The 25,007-nt window shown below is 40.8% G+C and overlaps 1 protein-coding gene across 2 annotated transcripts in view; it reads left to right on the forward strand.

Moving 5' to 3' along the window:
- The window catches only part of SLC12A4 (solute carrier family 12 member 4), a 76,578-nt gene extending 51,571 nt beyond the window's left edge, over positions 1-25,007 (forward strand). For both annotated transcript variants that reach the window (XM_069965891.1, XM_069965890.1), the window contains 19 exons: positions 756-886; positions 1,857-2,098; positions 2,860-3,074; positions 3,441-3,605; positions 6,202-6,300; positions 9,562-9,619; positions 10,062-10,236; positions 11,026-11,144; positions 11,792-11,890; positions 12,071-12,190; positions 12,648-12,752; positions 14,678-14,846; positions 18,621-18,816; positions 19,098-19,267; positions 19,730-19,861; positions 21,212-21,319; positions 22,740-22,924; positions 24,250-24,383; positions 24,654-25,007. In XM_069965891.1, coding sequence (XP_069821992.1) covers positions 756-886; positions 1,857-2,098; positions 2,860-3,074; positions 3,441-3,605; positions 6,202-6,300; positions 9,562-9,619; positions 10,062-10,236; positions 11,026-11,144; positions 11,792-11,890; positions 12,071-12,190; positions 12,648-12,752; positions 14,678-14,846; positions 18,621-18,816; positions 19,098-19,267; positions 19,730-19,861; positions 21,212-21,319; positions 22,740-22,924; positions 24,250-24,383; positions 24,654-24,745 — 2,714 coding nt within the window. In that variant the 3' untranslated portion in view covers positions 24,746-25,007. The remainder of the gene's footprint in view (positions 1-755; positions 887-1,856; positions 2,099-2,859; positions 3,075-3,440; positions 3,606-6,201; positions 6,301-9,561; positions 9,620-10,061; positions 10,237-11,025; positions 11,145-11,791; positions 11,891-12,070; positions 12,191-12,647; positions 12,753-14,677; positions 14,847-18,620; positions 18,817-19,097; positions 19,268-19,729; positions 19,862-21,211; positions 21,320-22,739; positions 22,925-24,249; positions 24,384-24,653) is intronic.

The raw sequence follows: 25,007 nt of genomic DNA on the forward strand, positions 1-25,007 counted from the left end.
GGACTGCTCTGTGCTCACTCACTCCTCTCAGCCCCTCCCCTCTCCATAGCCACATAATGGACAGAGAAATCCTGCTTCTTCTGAAGTCGGGGGGAGCAAGGAAAACAGTTTTTTTCAGTACAGATGGAAACTCATTTGGTATATAAAACCTATTATAGAGTTTCTTAAAATCGCTTGTATTATAGATATGTTTTCAGAAAAATTACCCTGAAATGACAGTTACGCTTTGACTGTTGTGCTGATTGCTTCCTTTGGAATTGTATTTAGTTTTTATTATTGACTAGCTGAAATTATACATAATTAAAGGGAATCTGTCTGCACCTGGGCCCTACCTAAGGTGCTGGCAGCCCCCTAGTGAGCATGGTATCTTTTGGTAATGTGTCGGTGGAGGAGGCCGGGCAGCATTGATTATTCATGCAGAAGAGGGAGGAGGAAGGAGTGGTGAGGTGTGCCAGAGTGTGGCACAAATGCTGAGCCACAACTCCTTTTTGACTCTTCATCACAGTAGGAGAGCTGAGAATTTGTCCATGCAGTGGATTATTCACAAAGGTACCCTGCTTACAAGGGGACTGCCAGCTACAGCACACTGTGAGCACCTTATGTAGAGCCCGAGTGCTGACAGAATCCCTTTAACTTTAAAATCTATTCTGTCAGAAGATATACAGGTATGTCATCACTTTTTATGTCTGGAATTCTGCTCTATATACATTTGTATGTTGTACATGTTTAAATTTCTTTCTAACTTTTATGTACAGCTGGTGGCTCATATTTTATGATATCGAGATCTCTTGGACCAGAGTTTGGTGGAGCTGTAGGCCTCTGCTTCTATTTAGGTACCACATTTGCTGGAGCAATGTACATTCTTGGTGCAATTGAGATTCTTTTGGTAAGAAAAAAAATATTCCTTGTTACTTGTTTATGGAAGAACTGTAGCTTGGTTCCTGTCCTGTTACATTGTCCACACAATTTTACCAGCAAAATCATGGTGGTGTTGCGTTCGGCAGCCTCTAAGCTACTACTATGATGCCACAAGGGTACATAGGCTAATATTTTATTTGCTACTTTGTTTACTATCACCATACCTGTTGTGGTTGACAATGTAGGTTATTCCACACTTGAGCTTACATCGCTCTATAAAACATTACACAAATCTCAGTCTGTGCGGTTGGTTTGCTGAGACTTGTGAAAGCATTCTGTCTGTCTAGGTGTTTTAAAAGAACAATGTAACTATTGTTTAGCTTTGTAAATTATTAATGTCTTGTCTGTATAATTTGTTGAATGGGTCTCTAAGGGCTTTCTTCCAGTCCCTGTAATGATCTGATGTAACATTGATTATTAACCACTTGTAGGTTAAATTTTATATGTTAACTCTTGTTTTACAAAATACAGTCTATATGCATGGAGATGTCCTATTTTAATGATGGCAGAATTCTTTAACCACTTCTGGACCAAGCATTTTGGCCTTTTCGGAGTTCTGGATTATTTAGATATTTATAAGTAATGTTACATTTATTGTTCAGTAGGGTTAAAGCAATAGCAGTGTCACTACATTCTAAGTAGTCTGCGTTTATAACTCTTTATGATGTGATTTCGCTTTATAATGTGATCTTCATGTAAGTGAAGATATCAAAATCAGACCAAATCTTGCTATACACCTATACCAGAGGTGTCCATTTAATATTTAATATAAAGATATGCTATACCATCATCTACTGTGTACAGTTTAACGTGGAACTGGGTCTGTGAAGTAACCCTAAAATTTGATGTAACTTTACACTATTATCATTTATCATTAAAGGCTGTTTTTTTTTTTGTTTTTTTTTATGCATTTGACATAATTTTTTTTGTCTTTTTAGGTATACATTGTGCCTTCAGCTGCCATATTTCATTCTACTAACTCCCATGAAGACTCGAGTTCTAAACTGAACAATATGCGAGTATATGGGACAATCTTCCTTACACTGATGGCGTTTGTAGTATTTGTCGGTGTGAAATATGTGAACAAATTTGCATCTCTGTTTCTAGCTTGTGTAATCCTCTCCATATTGTCTATATATGCAGGAAGCATTAAGTCTATTTTTGACCCACCATGGTTTCCGTAAGTGAATAATTTTAATTATGACTTGTATCCATAATATAATAAAGGTAATAAAGCAGCAAGTAGAACTGACTTTATGCCGCACCACTCCCTCCACCCTCCAGCTGCTGATTGACCACTGTCTGCCTTAACACAGAATATACACTGTATAGGCAGACAACTGCCAGTTGGCGGCTGGTAGGCACTAGGAGCCGGATGGTTCATAAATCTCAGAAATATAGAAAATAACTCAGACCACAAAGTGATGCATGTTTGTCTTTTTTCATGCTGTTTTTATTAACATTTCATGGTATTCCACAACAGAGATCAGTGATAAAAAAAAGCCAGATCTTACTAGGCATAGCTTTGTTCCAGTGCTATGTTACAGGGTCCACCCCCCTTACTCATGGTGCACTCTGTCAATAGCTTCTCTGTCACTAGTTCTTGCTACCCTATGGCAGCATAATAGTCTCTTTAAAAAGTGTTTGAACACTGCATCTATTCTGTTGAAGATCCGGTACGTGTGAATGGATCCTTCAAAACTATTTTTAAGGGGATTATGAGAAAATTACCTAAAGTTTAAATCAAATTATATTTCCTCATCCCTACCTATTTTTATTAAAATGATCACTCTAATAAGCCAAAATGTGTTTTCATTCTTAACCAGTGTCTTGTCCAGCTCTCGATGTGGCCAATTTAGTTGCTTTTCCATTGTCCTTTATTTATCCTTATATTTTTTTTCTCTGCATTGTACAAATGTCATATTTTCTTTCTGTTTTTAGAATTTGTGTGCTGGGCAACCGAACCCTTAATAGAGGCCAGTTTGATGTATGTGCCAAGACTGTAAATATAGATAATGTGACTGTGGCAACAAAGCTTTACGAAATGTTTTGTGGATCTTCAAATTTTTCAAGTGGCTCATGTGATGAATATTTTCTTCATAACAATGTCAGTGAAATCTCTGGTATTCCTGGAGCAGCTAGTGGTATTTTGTCAGGTGACTATGAATGTTTGTTTGTTTCTAAAAAATATGTTCAATTATTGAAACTCTTTAAGAAAACATTTGAAATATTGAAGGATTGCTGTAATTTCTATAAAAAAAAAATATTTATATGTCTGTGCGGAGACCACCATGATCTCTAGATATAGCCGAGAGAGCTGAGCAGCACTGAGCTGTGAATTTAAAGGGGTATTCCCATCTCAACTAACATAGTTAAGCTAAAGACCTTTAGTAAACTTGTCTCTTTCCCTGATATGCCTCCTCTTTCCCCATTTGGGACTGTATTCTATGTTTTGTAATTTATTTTCTTGGTTATGTAGATTGTTTTGATCATACTTTTTGCTATTTTATTAAAATTTACAGATAATTTGTGGAGCAGTTATCTGGAAAAAGGTGAAATCCTTGAAAAACCGAACATCCATTCTTCAGAAGTTCTGGGATCTAAGAGTAACCTTCACTTGTACGTCTTGGCGGACATCACGACTTCATTTACAGTTCTTGTTGGCATCTTTTTTCCATCTGTGACTGGTAATCAAAACCATACATTAAGATTGTATTATTTCTTTCCACCCGAGTTCAACCCCTTTAGGACCCAATTTGTTGCTAAACAGAAGTGAATGGTTATTGAGGATTTCAGTTAAGATTTAAAGGAGAAGTCCGGCGAAAATTATTTTTTTATATGTTATTACTGATGGAAAGTTATACAATTTTCTAATGTACATTCATTATGGGAAATGCTCCTATACTGCTATTTCCCTTAATTTAGTGTACCAGGAAGTGTTAGAATTCTCTCAGAAGCAGTGACGTCACGACGAAAGGTGTAATTCCTATGGAGTGTCCAGCAGGGGGCGCACTATATATAGAAGTCAATGAGTACCATTGACTTCTATATATAGTGCGCCCCTGCTGGACACTCCATTGGAATTACAATGGATGTGTATGTAATGTAATATACAGTGTTTTTGATTGAATACATTTATGAAATACTTTGGGGAGCAAGTGTCCTTGCTCCCCAAAGTATTCCATAAATGTAAGCAATCAGTACATCACAGTAAGCCCGCCGCTACCGAACGCCCGCCACTGCCGCCGCTACCGAACGCCCGCCGCTGTGGACTACTCTCAACTACTACTCTCCCCACCTGCTCATAGCATGTGCAGGTGATGGGAGAGTAGTAGCCGGGTTATATGGCTGAGATCGCTGCCGCTGATGCCGCGCAGGGGGAGCCGCTCATCACTGCAGCTATCATCCCCCTCCGCTCCCCCTCCTCCTGCTTCCTTACTCTATGTGATAGCTGACTTCCTGCCGGCATGTGTGAACGGAGAGCAGCGGCCCGGCAGGAAGTCAGCTATCACATAGAGTAAGGAAGCAGGAGGTGGGGGAGCGGAGGGGGATGATAGCTGCAGTGATGAGCGGCTCCCCCTGCGCGGCATCGCGGCGGCGATCTCAGCCATATAACCTGGCTACTACTCTTCCATCACCTGCACATGCTATGTGCAGGTGGGGAGAGTAGTAGTTGAGAGTAGTCCACAGCGGCGGGCGTTCGGTAGCGGCGGGCGGCAGGCTTACTGTGATGTACTGATTGCTTACATTTATGGAATACTTTGGGGAGCAAGGACACTTGCTCCCCAAAGTATTTCATAAATGTATTCAATCAAAAACACTGTATATTACATTACATACTCATCCATTGTAATTCCAATGGAGTGTCCAGCAGGGGCGCACTATATATAGAAGTCAATGGTACTCATTGACTTCTATATATAGACCGCCCCCTGCTGGACACTCCATAGGAATTACACCGTTCGTCGTGACGTCACTGCTTCTGAGAGAATTCTAACACTTCCTGGTACACTAAATTAAGGGAAATAGCAGTATAGGAGCATTTCCCATAATTAATGTACATTAGAAAATTGTATAACTTTCCATCAGTAATAACATATAAAAAAAATAATTTTCGCTGGACTTCTCCTTTAAGGAAATAAAGTTAGAAGTATTGAATGGGTTCATTATCCACACTTGCAGATTTTGCTGCAGATCCGCAGTTTTCATGACAAAATCAAGAATAAAGAAAGTTTGCAATAAATCAGCTGCATTTTCAACACAAAAAAACGTGCAGATTTGAAATTTCTGCACTGATTATTTTCTGTGGATTTTTTTTCTGTGAATACGTTTTTAACAAATTGCATTTTCTGCATAGTAAGGCTATGTTGACACAATATATTTTTTATAACAAGAATGGCTGTTTTCAATTAAAACAACAGCCGTTCTTTTCATATTGAAATGTACTGCATTAAAGTCAATGTAAACAACAGCCGTTCACATAATGGCCGTTCTGCATTGATTTCAATGCAACAAGGGCAGTAGTTCGAGTGTCAAACAACAGCTGTTGTCCATATAATGTGTGAACATAGCCTAACTCCATAACAAATGTGATGTGTGACCCTAGTCCTAAAGTACTTTCACAAGGGTTGGATTTGTGTGTGGAAAACCCACAGGAAATTGTTGTACCAGCAACAATGTGAATGAGATTTTAAGAAATCTTTCACATACTTTGGAATTACTATGTACAGACTCCACATGGATATTGACTTCAGTAGGGAAGGCAGAGTGTACAATAACATTTTTATTGTTGTGGATATCCAGTGTTTCTACAGCAAACTCAACTGCAGATTATTAACACGTTGCTAAAATTTACATTTTCCACTCTTAAATTCCAGCAAATTGACATTATTTAAAGCAGATTTGCTTCAATAGATAGGCTGCAATATTTTTGACGCTTGAAATAACCAAATGGGACAGTGTGACTTCCTTTAAAAAAAAAAATGTTTTGAGGGTCAATAAACTACGGTAAAATGTAATACTTTTGAGTAGAACCACTTTTTATCCAGATCAGTTGTCTTTTAACCAATTTTGAATCTACCATATAGTATGCATAATGGCTGTTTTGAGAAGACACACCTCCTTGAAAAAGCTAATTTTTGGTTGCATTTCCCATAGAAGTTTCACTGTACACTGATACTAATAACCTTTGTGCTTTACTAGCCGTATATAAAGCAGCACTACTACATTTTCTGGTGCTGGCAGACAAGCAACATTTTTAACTATTTATTTTCCCTTTTACAGGTATAATGGCTGGAAGCAACCGATCTGGGGACCTTAAAGATGCTCAGAAGTCAATTCCCGTTGGCACTATTCTGGCTATAGTCACTACTTCATTGATCTGTATCCTGCTGAGAATTTGTAGAGCCAAACAAGCTTGCAGTGTAGAAAAAGGGCATTGGGTACCTAAAAGTAAAGCTTTATACTTTAAGGCTATGTTCACACAACATTCTTTTTATGGCAAGAACAGCCGTTGTTTTTAATTACAACACCGGTTGTTGTTTTCATAGTGAAATGGGTTGCATTAAATTCAGTGCAAACAACGGCTGTTGTTCACACAATGTATTGAACAACGGCCGTTGTTTGATACTGCCTAAGAGATCATGAGCATGTAAATTATTTCCGGCCATTGTGCATTAATTTCAGTGCCATGTTCGCTGAAAACAAAGGCCATTGTGTGAACGTGGCCTCAGGGTGTTATCAAGTTTAAAAAATCCTTTCTCATATACCCTGTTATAGAATGCCGAGTTCATAAATAATAATCCTATGAAAGAAAAAAGTCCTTACGTGTAATAATTAACTGGAGTCAACATGAACTAAATATTAGAATCCAAAACTTTATTGATTAAAAATATAACAACAGAATAGCAGTAAAAAGTTCAGAAAACCACACATAGAAAACAGCACCATAGGTATGAGCAGGCCGGGGTAACCTAATGATGCAGGCTGCACCACGTTGTAAACTACTAGGAGAAAGTCAAAATCATACAATAATGGCATATGTGACAAGGTGTATGGCTCTAAAGCCCAAATAATATCCTAAATAAACCATCTGTGGTAAGGTGACTAAGTACTAAAGTGCATGAAGCAAGGTGCAGAACATACCCATCCACAGTTCACTGCCCGTCCTGGATGCCGCCAACCCCCGACGTACGTTTCGTCTCCTTCATCAGGGGAGTTCATAAATAGGAAACCTCTCTTCATTGCATTACACTAATAATCCAGTGAGTTGAAGAGAAACTTGCAGACAAAGTAAATACTTACTGCCAAGGTACCCCACAAATTGTAGCTCATCGCTGGGGGACCCATTAGGAGAACAACCTTTTATCACTTTTGATTCTTTAAAAAAAAACCTGAGGATTGTCCAAATGAGAGAAACCTTTTTTATTTTCTTTTTTTATTACATTTGTTTTTATTTTTAAAACATATGCAGGAACAGAAATATTTAGTAAATGAGTTTACAATAACGTCAAACATGTTTGTGTTTTTTAAAGAAAACTTAGAGCATTTCTTTTTACACATCACAGAGATAAGGTACTGTTGAGCAGCAACAAGTATGTGTACATCAAAGTAATAGACTGCAATAGTATTTTGGTTACAGTATTTTTTAAAATTCAGATTATAATAGCGTAAAATAAGGAGAGAATGTAAAAGTGTAACTTTGTGTAGGGTATTAGGGAATAAAGACTGTGTTATATGGTAAGTCTAGCCATATTTTACCGTTATGGTGCTGAAAAGCAATTTAATGAAGAGGCAGTTTTTGATTTGCACTAACAGTTATTTGTTTCTTTAAGGGGTGAAGGTGTAGTTGATTTCCAATATGATGCTAATTTGGCTCGTGTTGAGATTAACCCCCTCCCACCGATGCACAGTAAATTAACGTCGCTGCAGCCTATGCCTGGTGCTGCAGAGACTTTTAATTTACTGCAGAGGATGACACAGGCGTAGGAGCTACGCCTGTGTCATCCACCGCGGGTCCCGTGCTCTGGTGCTGAGAGTGAACCCTATGGATACTGCGGTCAGCAAGGCCGCAGTATCTATAGGGCTCCGGAGAGACAATTCTCCCTATACAGAGGGAGAATTCTCTCTCCGGTGTCCATCGGGGCTCTTCGATGGTAGCCATAGAAACCGGAAGCCTCGGGCTTCCGGTTTCTAGCTACGGAGGCCCGCGAGAGGGACAGGAGGGAAGGCAGGGTGTGCGCCGGGCGCGCGGCCGTGCGCTTTGCCCCCTCCCCACTCTCCCTTGCCGCTGTCAAAAGATTATTACAGCGACGGGACAGCGGAGAGGGGGCAGACATAGGGGACATCAGCTGTGGGATCAGTATGAGGCATCAGCATTGAGGTATCAATGATCCTAGGTCGTGAAAGGGTTAAGATACATTACTACTACCACCATATTATCAGGTGCAAAGGTATCTATGTCTATGGAAAGTAGAGCTAGATGGGGGGAAATAATTGGGTATCAGCAGATACAGGATAATATGTTGTCCATATTTTTTCATAGCCGATATATCAAAGGACCATCTTAGAGGACATGACACAGAGACCCCCCTTTGGTTATGTCTCCAGCAATTATCTGAGGAGTTGAAGAGTTTTGAAAGGAGTTCTTGAGTTTAGTATTTGTGGTAAAGGATTTTTTATGGATATTACAACGTGGTTAATACAAAAAGAGAAGGATGAAATTACTTAGAAAGCGGAGTTCCACTGGTATTCTGTAATATTTATGTTTAGGTCTTGTTCCTGTAGTTGTAGTAGTGGTTTTATGAAATCAAGATATGACTCTATTAGAATGTTATAGTATTTTGGGGATACACTTGGGAGAATCCACCGAAAACACCAACTTGGCATTTAAATTGGTTGAGATTGGTGGTTTATCAAGTTTAGTTAAAGCATGCCTAACTTATAAAAGTTGTGTTTGCGTAAGTGATATTTAATTGTAAGGTTTTCATAGGTTGCAAGTTTTTCCTCCTCGAAGATGTCTGAGATACGCCCAATTCCATTATTTTTCTAAGCACTAAGGTTTAGATTAAGTATAATAATTTCAAATGGGGAGAATGAAGGGAGCAGAATGAAGTTACATGGCCAATATTTTTTTTTTTGTTAGAATTGATGATCTCTAGACTTCTATTATTGCTTGGATGGTAGGATAATTATATTTTTTTGACCAGTCACTTATACAAAATGCAGATAAAATATGTGAAGTTCGTTGGTTGTAAAAAAAAAAAAAAATTTCTATGCCTCTTTTAAAGCAACTTTTTAGATCCTCTTTTACTAAGGCTTATTTGTGTGTGTGTGTGTGTATGGCATGTAATAACATCCTATTTTACCCACTGGTTTAGCAGTCTGTACTTAACCATTAAAATGTATAATTATAGCCCTCCAATTGCAATGTGAGGAAATCCAAATGCATCGGTAGGACGCCGTTTTTGGAATGTTAGTACACAACTATGTCTTTAGAAAATACTTGTAAAAATAATAGATGTTAACAATTATGCTGACATTTTAGGTAGAATAACTCTGTTATCTGCATTTGTGGAGGAAACAGGCAAGTAGAGTATTTAACATGTAAAATCTACTTACCTTAACATCTTTGATGCGTCCCAGATTTCAGCACTGTGATCCTTTTTGGAGCATGTATCGAGGGAGTCGTTTTAAGAGACAAGTAAGTTACATTTTCACTCCTTTTTTTTTTTTAAATATAGGGAGATAAAGGATACATGTATCTTAGCTAAAACAGTTCACAAAAGTTGTTATAAAATCATGTTTTTCTCCTAAGCTCAAGAGCCACATTTGGTACTCAGCTGCTGCATGCACAACTCTATTTTCCCCCGTTCCTCGCTGTCCTGCATGATTTGATGTACAAGGCTCAGTGCTTAAAGCCAAGCCCTGTATATAAATCTGCCGGGTAGAGTTGGGGAGCTGAAGCTCAGCAACAACTCTGACTCTTGGGCTTAAAAGGAAAACATGATTTTATAACATTTGCAAACAGCCTTAGCTAAGATACAGGTATCATTGTTTTACCTCCTTATGAACGATTTGCCTGTGTTGGCAGTTCTGAGCATGATATTGTTAAATAATTTAACAATAGTTTATTTCTATTATAGGTATGGTGATGCAGTAAACAAGAACCTAGTAGTGGGGACCCTGTCATGGCCCTCACCATGGGTTATAGTTATAGGATCATTCTTCTCCACTTGTGGTGCTGGACTGCAAAGTCTGACTGGTGCACCCCGGTTACTGCAAGCAATAGCTAAGGACAATATAATTCCATTCCTGAGAGTAAGTTTGCATGCTGTAAATGATTGCACTTATTCAAATGGGAATAATATACTGTATATTGTTTTCAATTATTTGTGTTTTAGACATCCTTTAACTCACGTGCATCTTCCAAAAACTGACTTGCCAAAACAGGCCCTGTGCATCTCAGACATTTTATTAATCCTTTGTTAAATGATTCCACCTAAAAATCAAATCACACACATTGTTTAAAAGAGAAGTCTGGTGAAAATTTTTATTAAAGCATTGTATTGCCCCCCAAAAGTTATACAAATCACCAATATACACTTATTACGGGAAATGCTTATAAAGTGCTTTTCTCCCTGCACTTACTACTGCATCAAGGCTTCCTTTCTGGAAAACATGATGATGTCACGCCCTGACTCCCAGAGCTGTGCAGGCTGTGGCTGCTGAAGAGGATGATGGCAGGGGGACACAGGGCACTGGAGGGACACTGAGCATCCCTCTGCCATCATCCTCTTCAGCAGCCACAGCCCGCACAGCTCTGGGAGTCGGGTCGTGACATCACCATGTTATCCAGGAAGTGAAGCCTTGATGCAGTAGTAAGTGCAGAGAAAAAAGCACTTTATAAGCATTTCCTGTAATAAGTGTATATTGGTAATTTGTATGACTTTTAGGGGGGGGGGGGCAATACAATACTTTAATAAAAAATTATGCCGGACTTCTCCTTTAATACATTCATCCTACCTCCACAGCTAGTTGTAGTGGTGTTATCTTATATGAAGTAATTAAACGGTTAGCACATAACTGTTGGAATTGACTTTTTGACAGGTATTTGGACATGGCAAAGCAAATGGTGAACCTACGTGGGCACTTCTTCTGACTGCCTTTATTGCTGAACTGGGAATTCTAATTGCCTCGCTGGACATGGTAGCACCAATATTGTCAATGTAAGAATATAAATGTGTTATGTATAAATGAAAACATTTTACAGTACAAATACAGCAATGTTGAATTTGAAACACACACAAAAAGTACTGAAACAGCTGAACTACCTTATTAATACTCATACACTGGCAACTATCACATTGGACACCTGTTTACTAGCCAGAATAGAATGCCACTAGGAGGAGCAGCTCTCTGGACACTAATTTACATGCCCTCTTTTTGGAAGGAATATTTGACCAGCTACCTTGGTACTTCTGTGGCTGCAGTGATGTATAAGCTCAGTCAGTGGCTAAGCTGGGCCGTACTTGTGGGGTTCTAATGTTAGCGGAACCAGGAAGAAGTAGTGACCCGTGTAGGATTTGGAGAGTTGGTGTGGCATGGTAGAAGAGTACCACGGCTGTTATTTGACCTTATTTTTATCACAATCTGAGACAGTGACTGAAGAAAAAAACCTTCTGGTTGGTCAGTGCCTGTTAACTGTGCTACGGAATTATCTTGATTACTATGGCGCAGTTAGTTTCCTTTGAAATACTGTAGTTAGCAGCTAAATGGAATCTCATAAGTGTATGTTGATCTCGTAAACACCTAGCTCACTTTACATTCACATCAAATGGTTAAACTTTGCATAACCTTTTTTTGTTTGTTTTAGGTTCTTCTTGATGTGCTACTTATTTGTAAATTTAGCCTGTGCTGTGCAGACACTACTGAGAACGCCAAACTGGAGGCCAAGATTCAAATATTATCATTGGTGAGAAGAGTATACAATATATAAGAATACAAAAGAGGAGAACTAGTTGACATTTTGGTGACATATATAATTATTACACTCTTAAAATTGGTATATTTATATTTGCTGTCTTTTCTAAATACAATGATGTGGTAATTTATATAATCAGTAACTTATATATAATCTTTTTAACATTAATAGGGCACTCTCTTTCTTGGGGATGAGCATCTGCTTGGCCCTGATGTTCATTTCTTCCTGGTATTATGCTCTTGTGGCCATGCTAATAGCTGGAATGATATACAAGTACATAGAATACCAAGGGTAAGTTTTAATTGTTGAATGATCAAAATTAACCTATTTGCTACAGATATAAATTGCCTCTTAAGAGTAGTCTTAAAGGGCTACTGTCGCACAGCGCTATACATGGCAGGGTCTCGTTCCTCCTGTGTACTGTGTGTTCTTATATTACTGTATAATTGCATATATATTCTTATTCTGTCCTGCAGCCTGCAAATTGTAGTAAATCTGGCTTTGTTTAGGCCACAATTGTGTGGCTGGTGTAAAACAGCAAAAAGTCACAATTTTTAGCTCAAACAGGAGCTTTCACAATAATTCATGTCTTTTTCACTCCAAACTGCAGGTGTAACCATTGTCTGGACATTATTTCTTCCCCACTCGGAATCTCAGAGTAGCACCACAAAGAGCAAATGGCATTATTATACAGCAGCTATTGATTTTGTTTTGTTGTATTTAAAATATTATTTCTGTTTGTTAACAGAGCAGAGAAAGAATGGGGAGATGGCATTCGAGGACTCTCTCTTAGTGCTGCTAGATATGCCTTGCTGAGATTGGAAGAAGGACCTCCTCACACAAAGAACTGGAGGTAGTCTGCTATTTTCTAAGTATACATATTAGAGTTTTTCATCTTTTTATACCCTAATGCTTTAATGAAACAATAGCTTGGTCAATCACTGTTTATTTGAAGCCATACAGGTTGATTGATGGCCTATTTTATACTTAAAGCGTAACTGTCATGTGTTTTTTTATTGCAGAAATCAGTAGTATAAGCGATTTTAAGAAACTCTGTAATAGGTTTCATCAGCCAAAAAAGCCTCTTTCTGTACTCAAGAAGCAATCTCCCAGCCTCCCCCCCTGACTTCTTATCTGTGCATTATCAGGCAAACACGTCTTCATTACAGAGAAGCCAGTGAAGACGGGCTCTGCTCTCTCCATTGTAAGCTTATGAAGGGGAGGGCTGAGGGAGATGAGGGAGCAGGAAGAGGTGACAAGGTCAGCTGTTTGTAGACTGTCTGGGCACCTAAAACGCTAAATTCAGGTGTCAGAAAGGTCAGTGCTTATCTATGAACTTACTGAGAGAAGATTGCAGGGTGTTGTGCTTTGCAGAAATCCTCCGTGCTCAGTCACTCCTAACAGCCCCTCCCCTCTCCATAGCTACATAATGGAGACAGAAATCCTGCTTCTTTTGATGTGAGGGGGGAGGCTGGGAGATTGCTTTTTCAGTACAGAAGGAAACTCTTTTAGTACATAAAAGCTATTACAGAGTTTCTTAAAATCGCTTGTACTGTTGATATTTAATGTTTTCAGAAAAATGGCCCTGAAATGACAGTTACGCTTTAACGATGCCTGGTTGTGAACAAGGAGATATATTCAATAGGTATGAGCGAACCTAAAGTATACTCAGTTTCGTCTGAATCTGGGCATGCAGCATTTGAATACGGGTTGCTGAAGGAGCTGTGTGCAGACCTAGGCAGTTCTGGAAAATATGAATACAGATAAAAGCCATGTTCACACAATGTAAGTTAAGTATTAATCACGGACGTTGTTGCCGATTTACAACAACGGATGTGATTAATACTTAACTTACATTATGCTGCACCGAGAGGGAATCCCGGCCAGAGGGTATACACATAGTATACACTCTGTCAGAAATTGCTAAGGCCACACAAAAAACTGACATGTCAGTTTTCTGCGTCCGCTATTCATTGAATAACGGCCGCAGAGGACCTGTCAGTTCACACAGTGGAGCATACGGCGAATTGGGGTGCGCCCACATCCCAATTCATCAGAAATGAAGATCATCCGGCCGGTACTGCACTTCTCAAACATTGGCTGTAAACATGGCCATAAGCTGTATGCATGTTTTCCAGGCAGCCTTAGGGTTGCATCCAGCTTCTTCAGCCAGAGGTAATCAAATGCTGCATGCTTAGGTTTGGACATCTCTATTAACTGTATGTCCTTGATTGTTCATGACCAGGTATTTTTAGTATGGGATAGCATCAATCAACCTGTATTTACTATATCTCATTCATCTTTAATAGTTAATTAGGAGATGAACGAACCTCGAGCATGCTCGATTCCATCCGAACCTGATCGTTCGGCATTTGATTAGTGGTGGCTGCTGAACTTGGACAAAGCCCTAAGGCTATGTGGAAAACATGGATATAGTCATTGGCTGTATCAATGTTTTCCAGACAACCTTAGAGCTTTACCCAACTTCAGCAGCCCCCGCTAATCAAATGCCGAAGGTTCGGATGGACTCGAGCATGCTCGAGGTTCACTCATCTCTATTAATTAACCTTTGCCAATGCTCCCTGCGCCCTGCCCCCATCAGATAGATCACTGGCAAGGAGATGCCAAGCAACTCATTCATTATTATAGAAAATTCATTATACCCTACAGTCTTAGAGAGTTAGAGAGAAAGCAAAGGCTATTTAATATTTCTTTTTTTCCCCACAAATCTGTTACCTCATTCTAAATGAATCATAATGGCTTATGTTTTTCTGTTAGGCCCCAGCTTCTAGTTCTGCTAAAATTGGATGAGGATTTACATGTTAAATACCCACGTCTGTTAACATTTGCCTCTCAGCTGAAAGCTGGGAAGGGGTTAACTATTATTGGTACCGCAATACAGGGTAACTTCTTGGACAGCTATGGGGAGGTACAAGCAGCTGAACAGGTAAACATCTGTACACACTATATATTAAAATGTTTGGAAACATGCCAATTTTTTATAGTGTTTCTCTGAAAATAAGACCTTTTAGTAGTAGGCTTGATGTAGAAGTCCTACTCTAAAATGAGCCCTAAATAAAGTCAGTTGACCAGATTCCTTACACTGGGGGGGCTAAGCTTCAGCCAATCAGTGCCAGACGTGTACTGCTGTGCACCCACTGCTCAGCACAAAGTGAGTAGTAAGAAGATGCAATGTAGGGGGACATTAAATATGAACACAGCGGGATCGGTGCTCGCTTGCAGTGCCTTTTACAAGGCGTGATGAATCACGTGGCTGGGCCACACAAATGATCACTACATTATTTGTCTTTTGTGTGGCCATTTAAATATATTGCTATTAGCTGTACGTCTCCTGTTTTAAGCAGGAAGCTGTGAGGCTGATAGCTATATGTTTTACATCCGCATGAAGGATGCGATCAGCCAAGGAGTAGGCATTTCCCCCTTCCTCTGCTGATTGCTGACACACTTACAGGGGTAGATTAGTGGCTGAATTATTATTTCTAGCAAAACTCCTGGCGATAATCAGCCCATGGAAAATGGGCTTTATACAGCTTTATTTTTAGGCTTTTTAGGTTCATGCTCACTTTCACGTGACTTTGTGAATTTATGAAATGTCAAAAGTTTAAAGGACAAGTGCCATGAAAAACTTTTTCCCAGTAATTGAAGCATATTACAAAGTTATATAACTCTGTAATGTGCTTCAATCACCTATCTGCCTCCCTTCCCTGTCTTTTCCCCCCTCCACCCCCCAGCAGGAAGTGTCCTGACTCACATAGACCTGATTACTGTCGTCATCGTCACCAAGCTCTTCTCTCAGCTCCTTCTCCTGTTACACTAGCCTCCCCCCTCCCCTAGCTCCCCCCTCCCCTGCCTTGTCAGGTGACAGGCTTGCTCAGCTCCCATTGGCTGAACAACTGCAAGCCATCACTTGTTACATCTCACTTGCTTATCTTCCCTCAGACTGACTCGGGCACATAGGCAGCTCCCCCCTCCCCTCATACCCTCTCTCCTGCTGCCGTGAGTGAATTAGTCATGTCACTAGAGAAGATAAGCTGAGCAAGCGGAGTCACCTGACAAGGAGGGCATACCTCCCAACCGTCCCGGATCTGGAGGGACAGTCCCGATTTCGGGGTCATGTCCAGCCGTCCCGGAACGGTTCCCATGTATCCCGATTCCCCAAATATGCCTGGCCTCTTTAACTGGGAGTGCTCCTGATGAGCGCTCGCAGATATGGACTGTGCACAACTCGCTCTTGTGGCCGGAAGCTGCATTCTGCCTCCGGTCACAAGAGGCCTCTCTCGCTTCCCCTGCGTTCCGGCGCGGCATTCTGACACCACTGGGGGAGGGGCTTCATCACTCTGCTGTCTGACTGCTATGCTTTCCGGCTGGGGTCGGAGGGGGGAGCCGGTGCAGTCACACAGCAGAGTCATCAGCAGGGCCGTATTTCCCCCTAGGCATCGGAGCAGGGGGGGGGGGGGACTCCTTATTTATTTTTTCACCCCTCCACCTCCCTCTCAGACATGCCGAACAATCTGACATCTTTTCTGAGGAGGGGGGGGAGGGGTGGTCACAGACGCCGGTGAAGAGTATGTAGAGAGAGAGCCAGGAGATAAGGCCCTGCGCTCCCCCTCCCTCTCTCCTCAGCTGTGAATGGACAGGAGACTCTCTGCTTCTGTAGCTAGAGGCCGCTCTGTCTCTCAGCTGCCTGCACGCTGTGGATGATGATCTGTGTGACCCCTTAACCCTCTCCTGCCTGGACCTCAGTGACAGCTCCTTATGTAAGTATATACACAACACTGTCACTGATAATGAGTGAGTGTGTGTGTGTGTCTGGGGGGGTTGGGGCTGGCTTACACAGAGCAGTGATTGTGTGTAAGCTCTAAAGGGGTTTTAGTTCTACAGTAGCTGTGACAATGGGGGACTACAACTCCCAGCATGGTCTGGCTGCTGTCTGTGTCCCCCCTTTCCCCCCAAGACTCAGCGTTGAATGGGGCAAAGGCTGCATAGACAGACAGGGCACACTGGGAGTTTTAGTCCCACACTGTGTACACCCGAGACTCTACAGCTCCTCTGGGAGTAAAATATAATAATTGCCTCATAGGGAAAAACGGCAGAAATAAATGAATGTGTGACGTGTGGTTAGATGCAGAAGCCAATGTTGCCAAGTTAGGGCCAGTTCACACTGAGCAAACACGGCGCAATTCCGCGGCAGAACTAGTGTGCTGCTGTAAGTGAATAGGAGAGCGCACACTCGTCTACTGCCGCCGCTTTCCGCTCTCCGCTCGAAGAATGAACATGTTCATTCTTTGAGAGGAGAGGGAGCGGACGAGTGTGCGCTCTCCCATTCACTTACAGCAGCACACTTAGCGCGGCGGGATTCCGCGACGGAGAGTTCTGCCGCGGAATTGCGCCGTGTTTGCTCAGTGTGAACTGGCCCTTATGTAGTACAGCTGAAAGAAGACACAACAAAGGGGTTCTCATAGTTACCCAGGTCAGGAGAATAAAAGGGGGATGTAATCCATAATATGTTTTATCACTTATTGCCAGCTAAAGTCTTCAGAAATTAAAAAGATTTAGCTCAGAAGTAGGGATGGTCCGAACCCGCCGAGGTTCGGGTTCGGCTGAACCCGAACGCTCGGCATCTGATTCCCGCTGTCTGCCCGCTCCGTGCAGCGGGTGGATACAGCGGGAGTACCGCCTGGAAAACTGGGCGACAGCCTATGGCTATGGCTGTATCCCAGTTTTCCAGGCGTTCTTCTTGCTTGATCCACCCGCTGCACGAAGTGGGCAGACAGCGGTAATCCTTGCGGAGGGTTCGGGTTCGTACGAACCCCGTCCGAACCAGATTCTGATCATCCCTACTCAGAAGGAATAGAGATATAAGGAGAAGTGCCATACTTACCATCCTGGTCAATCCATTTTCTTCTGCAAAAAAAACAGTGTGGCACTACCCTATGATTGTGTGAAAAACAGGGGAAGACGTGATATGGGTGTTAGGGGCGTGTCTTGGGGAGTTTAGGGGCGTGTCTTTGGGTGCGGTTAGGGGCGTGTCCATGTCCTTCTTTCCTCTCAGCCAAAGATGGGAGGGGAGCGGTAGGCTGGTGTAACAGGACCTAGAGCAGCCCCCCTGCTGATGACTCATCCTCACAAGAAGGAGCTGCCTGGTGACGGTGACGACAGTAATCAGGTCTGTGTGAGTTAGGACACTTCCTGGTGGGGGGTGGAGGGGGGAAAAGACAGGGAAGGGAGGCAGATAGGTGATTGAAGCACATTACAGAGTTATATAACTTTGTAATATGCTTCAATTACTGGGAAAAAGTTTTTCATGGCACTTGTCCTTTAACTAAAACTTGCATCTAAAGCAGAGGCTTACACACAAAGCACACTGGAAAAAATATTACCATCTACAAGCCCTCCTTCCACATCTATAAGAGCTTTTGCTAACAAAAGACCACACCCTTATCCAAACCAAATTCTCTGTCACAGATTGTCAGTTCCACAATCTATTGTATATTCTAGCCATCTGTTTTGTTAATTGCACCCCACTTCTCTATGCAGTTGTAGGTGAAGGTGACATAGTGCTGGTATAGTGATCTTTCATCTTTTCCATATAAAGCAGCACTCTGTATGGTAGTGCTGAAAATAGTTGTGTGCTATTTTATGCTAGCTCAGGTTTGTCTTTTTACTGTGCAATTACAAATATGTTTTCTGATAATTTCAGACCATAAAAAATATGATGGAAATAGAGAAAGTGAAAGGTTTTTGCCAAGTGGTTGTTTGCAATAAAATTAGAGAAGGAATTTCCCATTTGATTCAGTCCTGTGGACTTGGAGGAATGAAGCACAACACAGTAATGCTGGGATGGCCTTATGGCTGGAGACAAAGTGAAGATCCACGTTCATGGAAAACTTTTATAGGCAAGTTTTGGGTTTTGGGCCTCAGAAGTGTTATTATTAGCACTCATAAGTGTGTTGGAATATTATAGCGTTATTATTGGTGGGGGTTAGTTCTCCCCATCTCCAGAAAGAAAGAACTAAGAATGTCTTAGTTTTTAACCTGCACATTGTTTTTTCCATTGCCTTACTTTGCAAGGCATAGCAACATTGCTTTATGTCATCACACCTAGTGGTAGGAAAACCTTTTTTACTCAACATTTTAATGTGTGGTTATTTTGTGGTTATTTTTCCCCCTCACGCAGAGACTGTACGATGTACGACTGCAGCTCACTTAGCACTGATGGTTCCTAAAAATGTCTCTTTCTATCCGAGCAACCATGAACGTTACCTAGAAGGAAATATCGATGTTTGGTGGATTGTGCATGATGGCGGGATGCTTATGTTGCTGCCATTCCTCTTAAAACAACATAAGGTATTTCTTTAAATATTTAATCTGTAACAAGTTATGTTCATATAATGTTGTTTCTTTGGGCGGAAAGCAGATCCGCAGCAGAAATGGGACATTGCTCTGTTCATATTTTACAGGAGGAATTTCAAGTGGAAATTAAGAGCCGATTCTGCATCAAATTCCTTGCCTATTCCTCAGTGTGCACATACCCTAAAACCCTCATAGATTCCTGACTGATATAATTTAACTACACAGATACATTATAGAAAACTAAATACCAACATAGGAGAGAGGCTGCAAGTACAAGTCATCTTCAGGCATCCTAAACAGTGGACTCCTAAGCTGTCTGATCCATCATTAGCTTTGTATTTTATAGGTGATCTAAGAGAAGATCTTTCAGCTAATAGACCTCTATTTAAGTGTAATTCTTCAATTGCTGTTCGTTTTTATGTTTGATGTGAAAATGTGTTCAACTGTATTTGACAGGTTTGGAAAAAATGCAGAATGAGAATTTTTACTGTTGCACAAATGGATGACAACAGTATCCAAATGAAGAAAGACCTTGCGACCTTCCTTTATCATCTGAGAATAGAGGCTGAGGTAGAAGTCGTTGAAATGGTAAGACCGTGGATCTGGTGTCCTTTAACTAATTTAAATGTATTGCTCTGTATTAGACTGCATCCTCACATAAAATCATGTCCCGGTTCTTTCACCTATAGCCATGGGGTGTTGACAGAATTATTGGTGACTGCATGAAGATGTGGATTTAGCTGCATCCAATGGTTGCAAATGTGGGAATTCGTCCTTTCTAAACTTTTAGATTTTTAATTTGTATTTTATTACAAATTATCAAGGGGTTATCCAGGATTAGCAAAAGCACAACTACACCATATCTGTATCCAGGTTGTGTGTGGAATTACAATACAACTCCATTGACTTCAATAGAACTGAGCTGGAAAACCACACTCAAACTGGAGATGAGATGTGCTATTTCTGAAAGAAAGCAGCCATGTTTTTATAAATCTGTATAACCCCTTAAAGTGATATTGTCACCACCCTTTCCATAGGAGTTCTCAGCACCCTTTTTAAGCTTATATTCTGGACATTTTATATCTTACTGAATAAAGGATTTCTTGGTGGTCTTTCTGCTCAAAAATTCATGTTGTTAGTGGACAGTGCCATCTGGGCAGGACTTCACAGCCGTCATGACCCTTGTCTCCGCCCCCCCCCCCCCACCCAGTGAGGTAATAACCACCTAGGCTTCAGTCCCCTCTGTGACTCCTTCGGAATTGGCCGGCCTGGATGCCTAGGTCACACCCTCTCAGTGATGTAGTTGGAACTGGCCTGATCAGAAGGAGCTGAAAGAGGATTTCAGCAAGTTCACTGCATGTGGGCTAAACACCACACATGTCATTCTTCTCCACATTAAGGGTGGGTTCACACTGAGGAATCCGCACTGAGAAATTCCTGCAGATTCCATCACTAGCGCCCGCATGCATTTCCGCCCTTGCCATAGACTACATTCTATGGTCTGGCAAAGTCTGCTGAAAGAATGGACATGTCAAGTCTTTTGGCAGACAACGGAATCCGCCTGTGCATAGAATGGAGTCTATGGCATGGGAGGAAATGCACAGTGGGGCGAGCTGCGGAAACTTCTCTGCACGGATTTCTTAGCATGAACCTACCCTGATAAGATGGCCTTGCAGGATGAATTGAGCAGAATGTGGAGAAGAAGGGCATTAGTGGGGAGATACTGTATAAAGGATTTCTTGGTGGTAAGATATGAAATGTCCAGAATATAAGCTTAAGAATGGTGCTTAAAACTCCATATATAGAAAGGGGGACAATAATATCACTTTAACGTTGCAGCCAGTTCTAATTTTTGGGCCTATGTTTTCTCCTCGCTACCTTTTTGAAACCCATAACTCTTATTTTCTGTATAATTTAGAGTATATCTTTGTTTTTCAGCATGATAGTGATATTTCTGCATACACCTATGAAAGAACACTAATGATGGAACAACGTTCTCAGATGCTCAGGCAAATGCGCTTGACCAAGACAGAGAGAGATCGAGAGGTAGGTTTTACTTCCTAATTCTATGTATAAAGAATTTTTTTAAATACAATAGTTATGTCGATTAACCACCTGCCTAATACTGTGTAGATCCTCCTTGTATCATGAAAACAGCTGACCTGTTAAAGTGTATTCACAGTGGAGCCTTAAAACCAGGGATGGGGAACCTTTGGCCCTTCAGCTTCTGCAAACTACAATTCCCATCATGCCTTACCAGCTAAAGCTTTGGCTGTCCAGGCATGATGGGAATTGTAGTTTTGCAACAGATGGAGGGCCGAAGGTTGCCCATCCCTGCTTTTAAACCTCTGCATGCAAATGTAGCGTTCAACGGAATTTCTGGTTGCCCTAGAAACGTCTAAAGGCCCTATTACACAGAACTATTATCAGTTGAATCAGCCGACATGAACAATGTCGGCTGATTGTTGTCTTTCAACATGTTGAAAGATAAGCGACAAAGATAGCAACAATCTGCTGCCATCGCTCAGTGGAATAGGAGCGGCAGCAGCAGACTGCCGCTATCTTCTATAGGCTGCCCGGGCGATCTAGCAATCACCCAGGCAGCTGCCCCCAGCTCTTACCCACTCGTTGCTGATGCGTGTAATAGCGCTGGCAGGTAACAAGGAGCAAGCGAGCACTGACATTACTCGGTTGCTTCTCTGCATTGCCCCGTGTAATAGGGGCCTAACTGTGACAGGTACACTTTAAAGTATTGCAAAGCCCCAACTATTGTGCTTTCCTGCTAAGTTCCAGATAGAATGCTGCAGTACCTTTAACCCCACAGCCCCTAATCGTTTTGAATGGGGCATAGTAGTAATAATATTTATTTGTATAGTGCCAACAGATTGAGCAGACTATAGTTTCTTGCATAACCACAGGTCTTTTGAACAGCTAATTGACAAAGGTGCCAGGAGTTGGACCCTCGATAATCTAATGTTGATGGCCTCTTTGGAGAATCTGCCATCCGTTTTAATGCCCTTGCATCTTCAGGGTCAAAAGTCTCTGGACACCATTTTATTTCAAAAACTAATGAGAAAATTACATGAACCTATCAAGTAATGGGTGAGGGGGCTATCTTTTAGGCTATGTCAGGAACATGGCCATCCCCTTGAAATCTGCCATTTCGGATCAAGGGCAATTTTTTTCCAGTATGGTCATGTAGTGTATCAGAAGACCAGAACTGTCTCAGAAATAGATTGCTGCAATTAGATTTGCAGTCTCTCCTTCTTTCCTCTGGTTCCAAAGTTATCAACACAGAAAATTAAAAACCTCAGCTCTGTGTTCAGTGCCAGGATCAGCAAATTGAAAATGTTAAATAGTTGTGCATCACATGGGAAGTTTCTGGTGGTGGTGGTTGTTGTTGTTGTTGTAACTTTCTGTGTTTCTTTTTGTGTTGTATATTTCCCCCCCCCCCTAAATATCTTAGGCACAGCTAATAAAGGATAGACATTCAATCATTCGAATGGATAGCTTGTATTCTGAAGATGAAGAGGAGATTGAGCTGGATCAAGAGAAAATTCACATGACTTGGACAAAGGAGAAACACAGTGCTGAGAAGCGAGGAAAAAATATTTTATCAGAACCCTTCAGGGAACTTGTTCACCTTAAACCGTATGTTGGCCTAATTGTAGATGCAGAATTTGGGTGTTTCAATTACTATTTAGGGTGTTTTTAGGCTGTGAGTCCAATGCAATTTCCGTTCCTGCCGCAGAAATACACATATATCACACTCGCATACACACATCAAAAATGCAGACTTGTTGCAAGTGCGTCTCGTTCATGGGCAACTTGTTTCGAATAGTGTGACCTGTGTGTAAAAATTGCTGCAGGGAAAATAAACAATTTGTTTCTGCAATCTTCTAAAAGAAGGTAATCTTAGATAATCTGGGTACTCTGGCCATTTTGTAAGAAGTAGACAACATTAAATGAAAAAAAACAAAAACAAACACAAAAAATTTTTTCATTACTCACTAGGTTCTCTTTATCCAGATGACACCATATAATTGGGCTTCTTCCTCCAGCCTGCTATTAGAGTCAATTCACACTGAGGAATCGGCACAGAAATTCCGAGCGGAATCCCTGTTGCAGACTCGGCTCGGAATTCACGCCTGCCTCAACTTCTCAATGTAAGGTATAGGGCGCCACTGCTCAAAGGATTGATAGTCTGTGGCGGGGATTCTGCTCTGAATTTCTGCGCCAATTCCTCAGTGTAAACTGACCCTTAAATGCTGCAACTGATAACCTCACATTAACATTCATGCATTAAAAATCATGGTGATAAGATAAGGACATTTTCAAATAAAAAAAGGCCACCTTTACCATACCTTGAAATGTTGTTAAAATAGACCTGTAGATTGAAGGTTTATCTTTTAAAACTTTCATGTAGGAACTTCTTAGGCTCCCCTCAAACACAGCTTTTGCACAGGGTTTTTGGCTTAAATCTCCCTTTTTTTGTTTTTGTTTAGTTTTTTTCTGGCATTTTTTCATTTTAGTGTAAATAGCTACAGGCATTTCTATCTCTGGCGCTTTACCTTCAGTTACTCCCCTGGTTTTTGTTATTAGTACAAGTCTTAAACTTTGGCATATTATTCGAGGTTTTCTATTGAAGAATTGGGGTAAAAAAATGCCAATATGCATTTAGACATGACTTTATCAAAGGGTATAAAATATCCACAGGTGTAAACTGCCCAAAGCAACCAATTGGTTGCTGAGGGCAGTTTACACCAGTCTATATTTTACACCCTTTGATAAATCTCCTCCTTACTTTGTACATATTTTTTGTATGTATTTTGCTTGTCTATATACATGTATATTTTGCTTTCTTTTTCTTCTGCTTCAAAGGGAATGGAAAATACTGTAAGTGATTATCATTTTGTGATTTCCCAACCCCTCCCAATCAACTTGCAGAATACTAAATATGTATTTTTTCTTTTTAGCGATCAATCAAATGTTCGGAGGATGCACACTGCAGTGAAACTGAATGAAGTTATAGTAACAAAATCGCATGATGCCAAATTAGTACTACTCAACATGCCAGGCCCACCGAAAAACACTGACGGGGATGAGAACTGTATCCTTTCCATACACGTTAATATACCAGTACGAGGGTCCAGAAAATTGATTTTACACAATTATTGGCTTCTAGTTAAACGCCTTGTATCACACAGATGTGTTGTAGAGCTTGTAACTGTTCCATTCAGTTGATTAGGACTTTAAGAACTAGAAGTTAACCTACAAATTAATAGTTGTTTGAATTTTTTTTTTCTATGTAATTTCTGCTGAAAAACATACTGCACTTCATTTGAAGATGTTTGTGAATCCTTATATTTAATCTGTAAAGATATGGAGTTCCTTGAAGTGTTAACAGAAGGTCTGGAGAGAGTGTTGCTGGTCCGAGGAGGAGGAAGAGAAGTTATCACCATCTATTCCTGATACCGGAGAAACCATATGTAAAGTGCCTTCAGATCAAATGTTTTGCAAGAAAGAATTTTATATTTAAACCTCTACCCTTATGCATTTTATACAGTCTGAAATTATTCCACAGGTCATCCATCCAAAGCTGTATGAATAATGTTTACTTGAAGAGATGGCAGGCTATCTAGAATTTTTTGGTTTAAGATGTAATTTTTTTTTACAATAGATAATTAGCACTTTAATGAACCAGTGCAAATTGTTAGCACTTTAAATATAGTCT

The sequence above is a fragment of the Dendropsophus ebraccatus genome, chromosome 4, assembly GCF_027789765.1.
Source record: "Dendropsophus ebraccatus isolate aDenEbr1 chromosome 4, aDenEbr1.pat, whole genome shotgun sequence".
Lineage (NCBI taxonomy): Eukaryota > Metazoa > Chordata > Amphibia > Anura > Hylidae > Dendropsophus > Dendropsophus ebraccatus.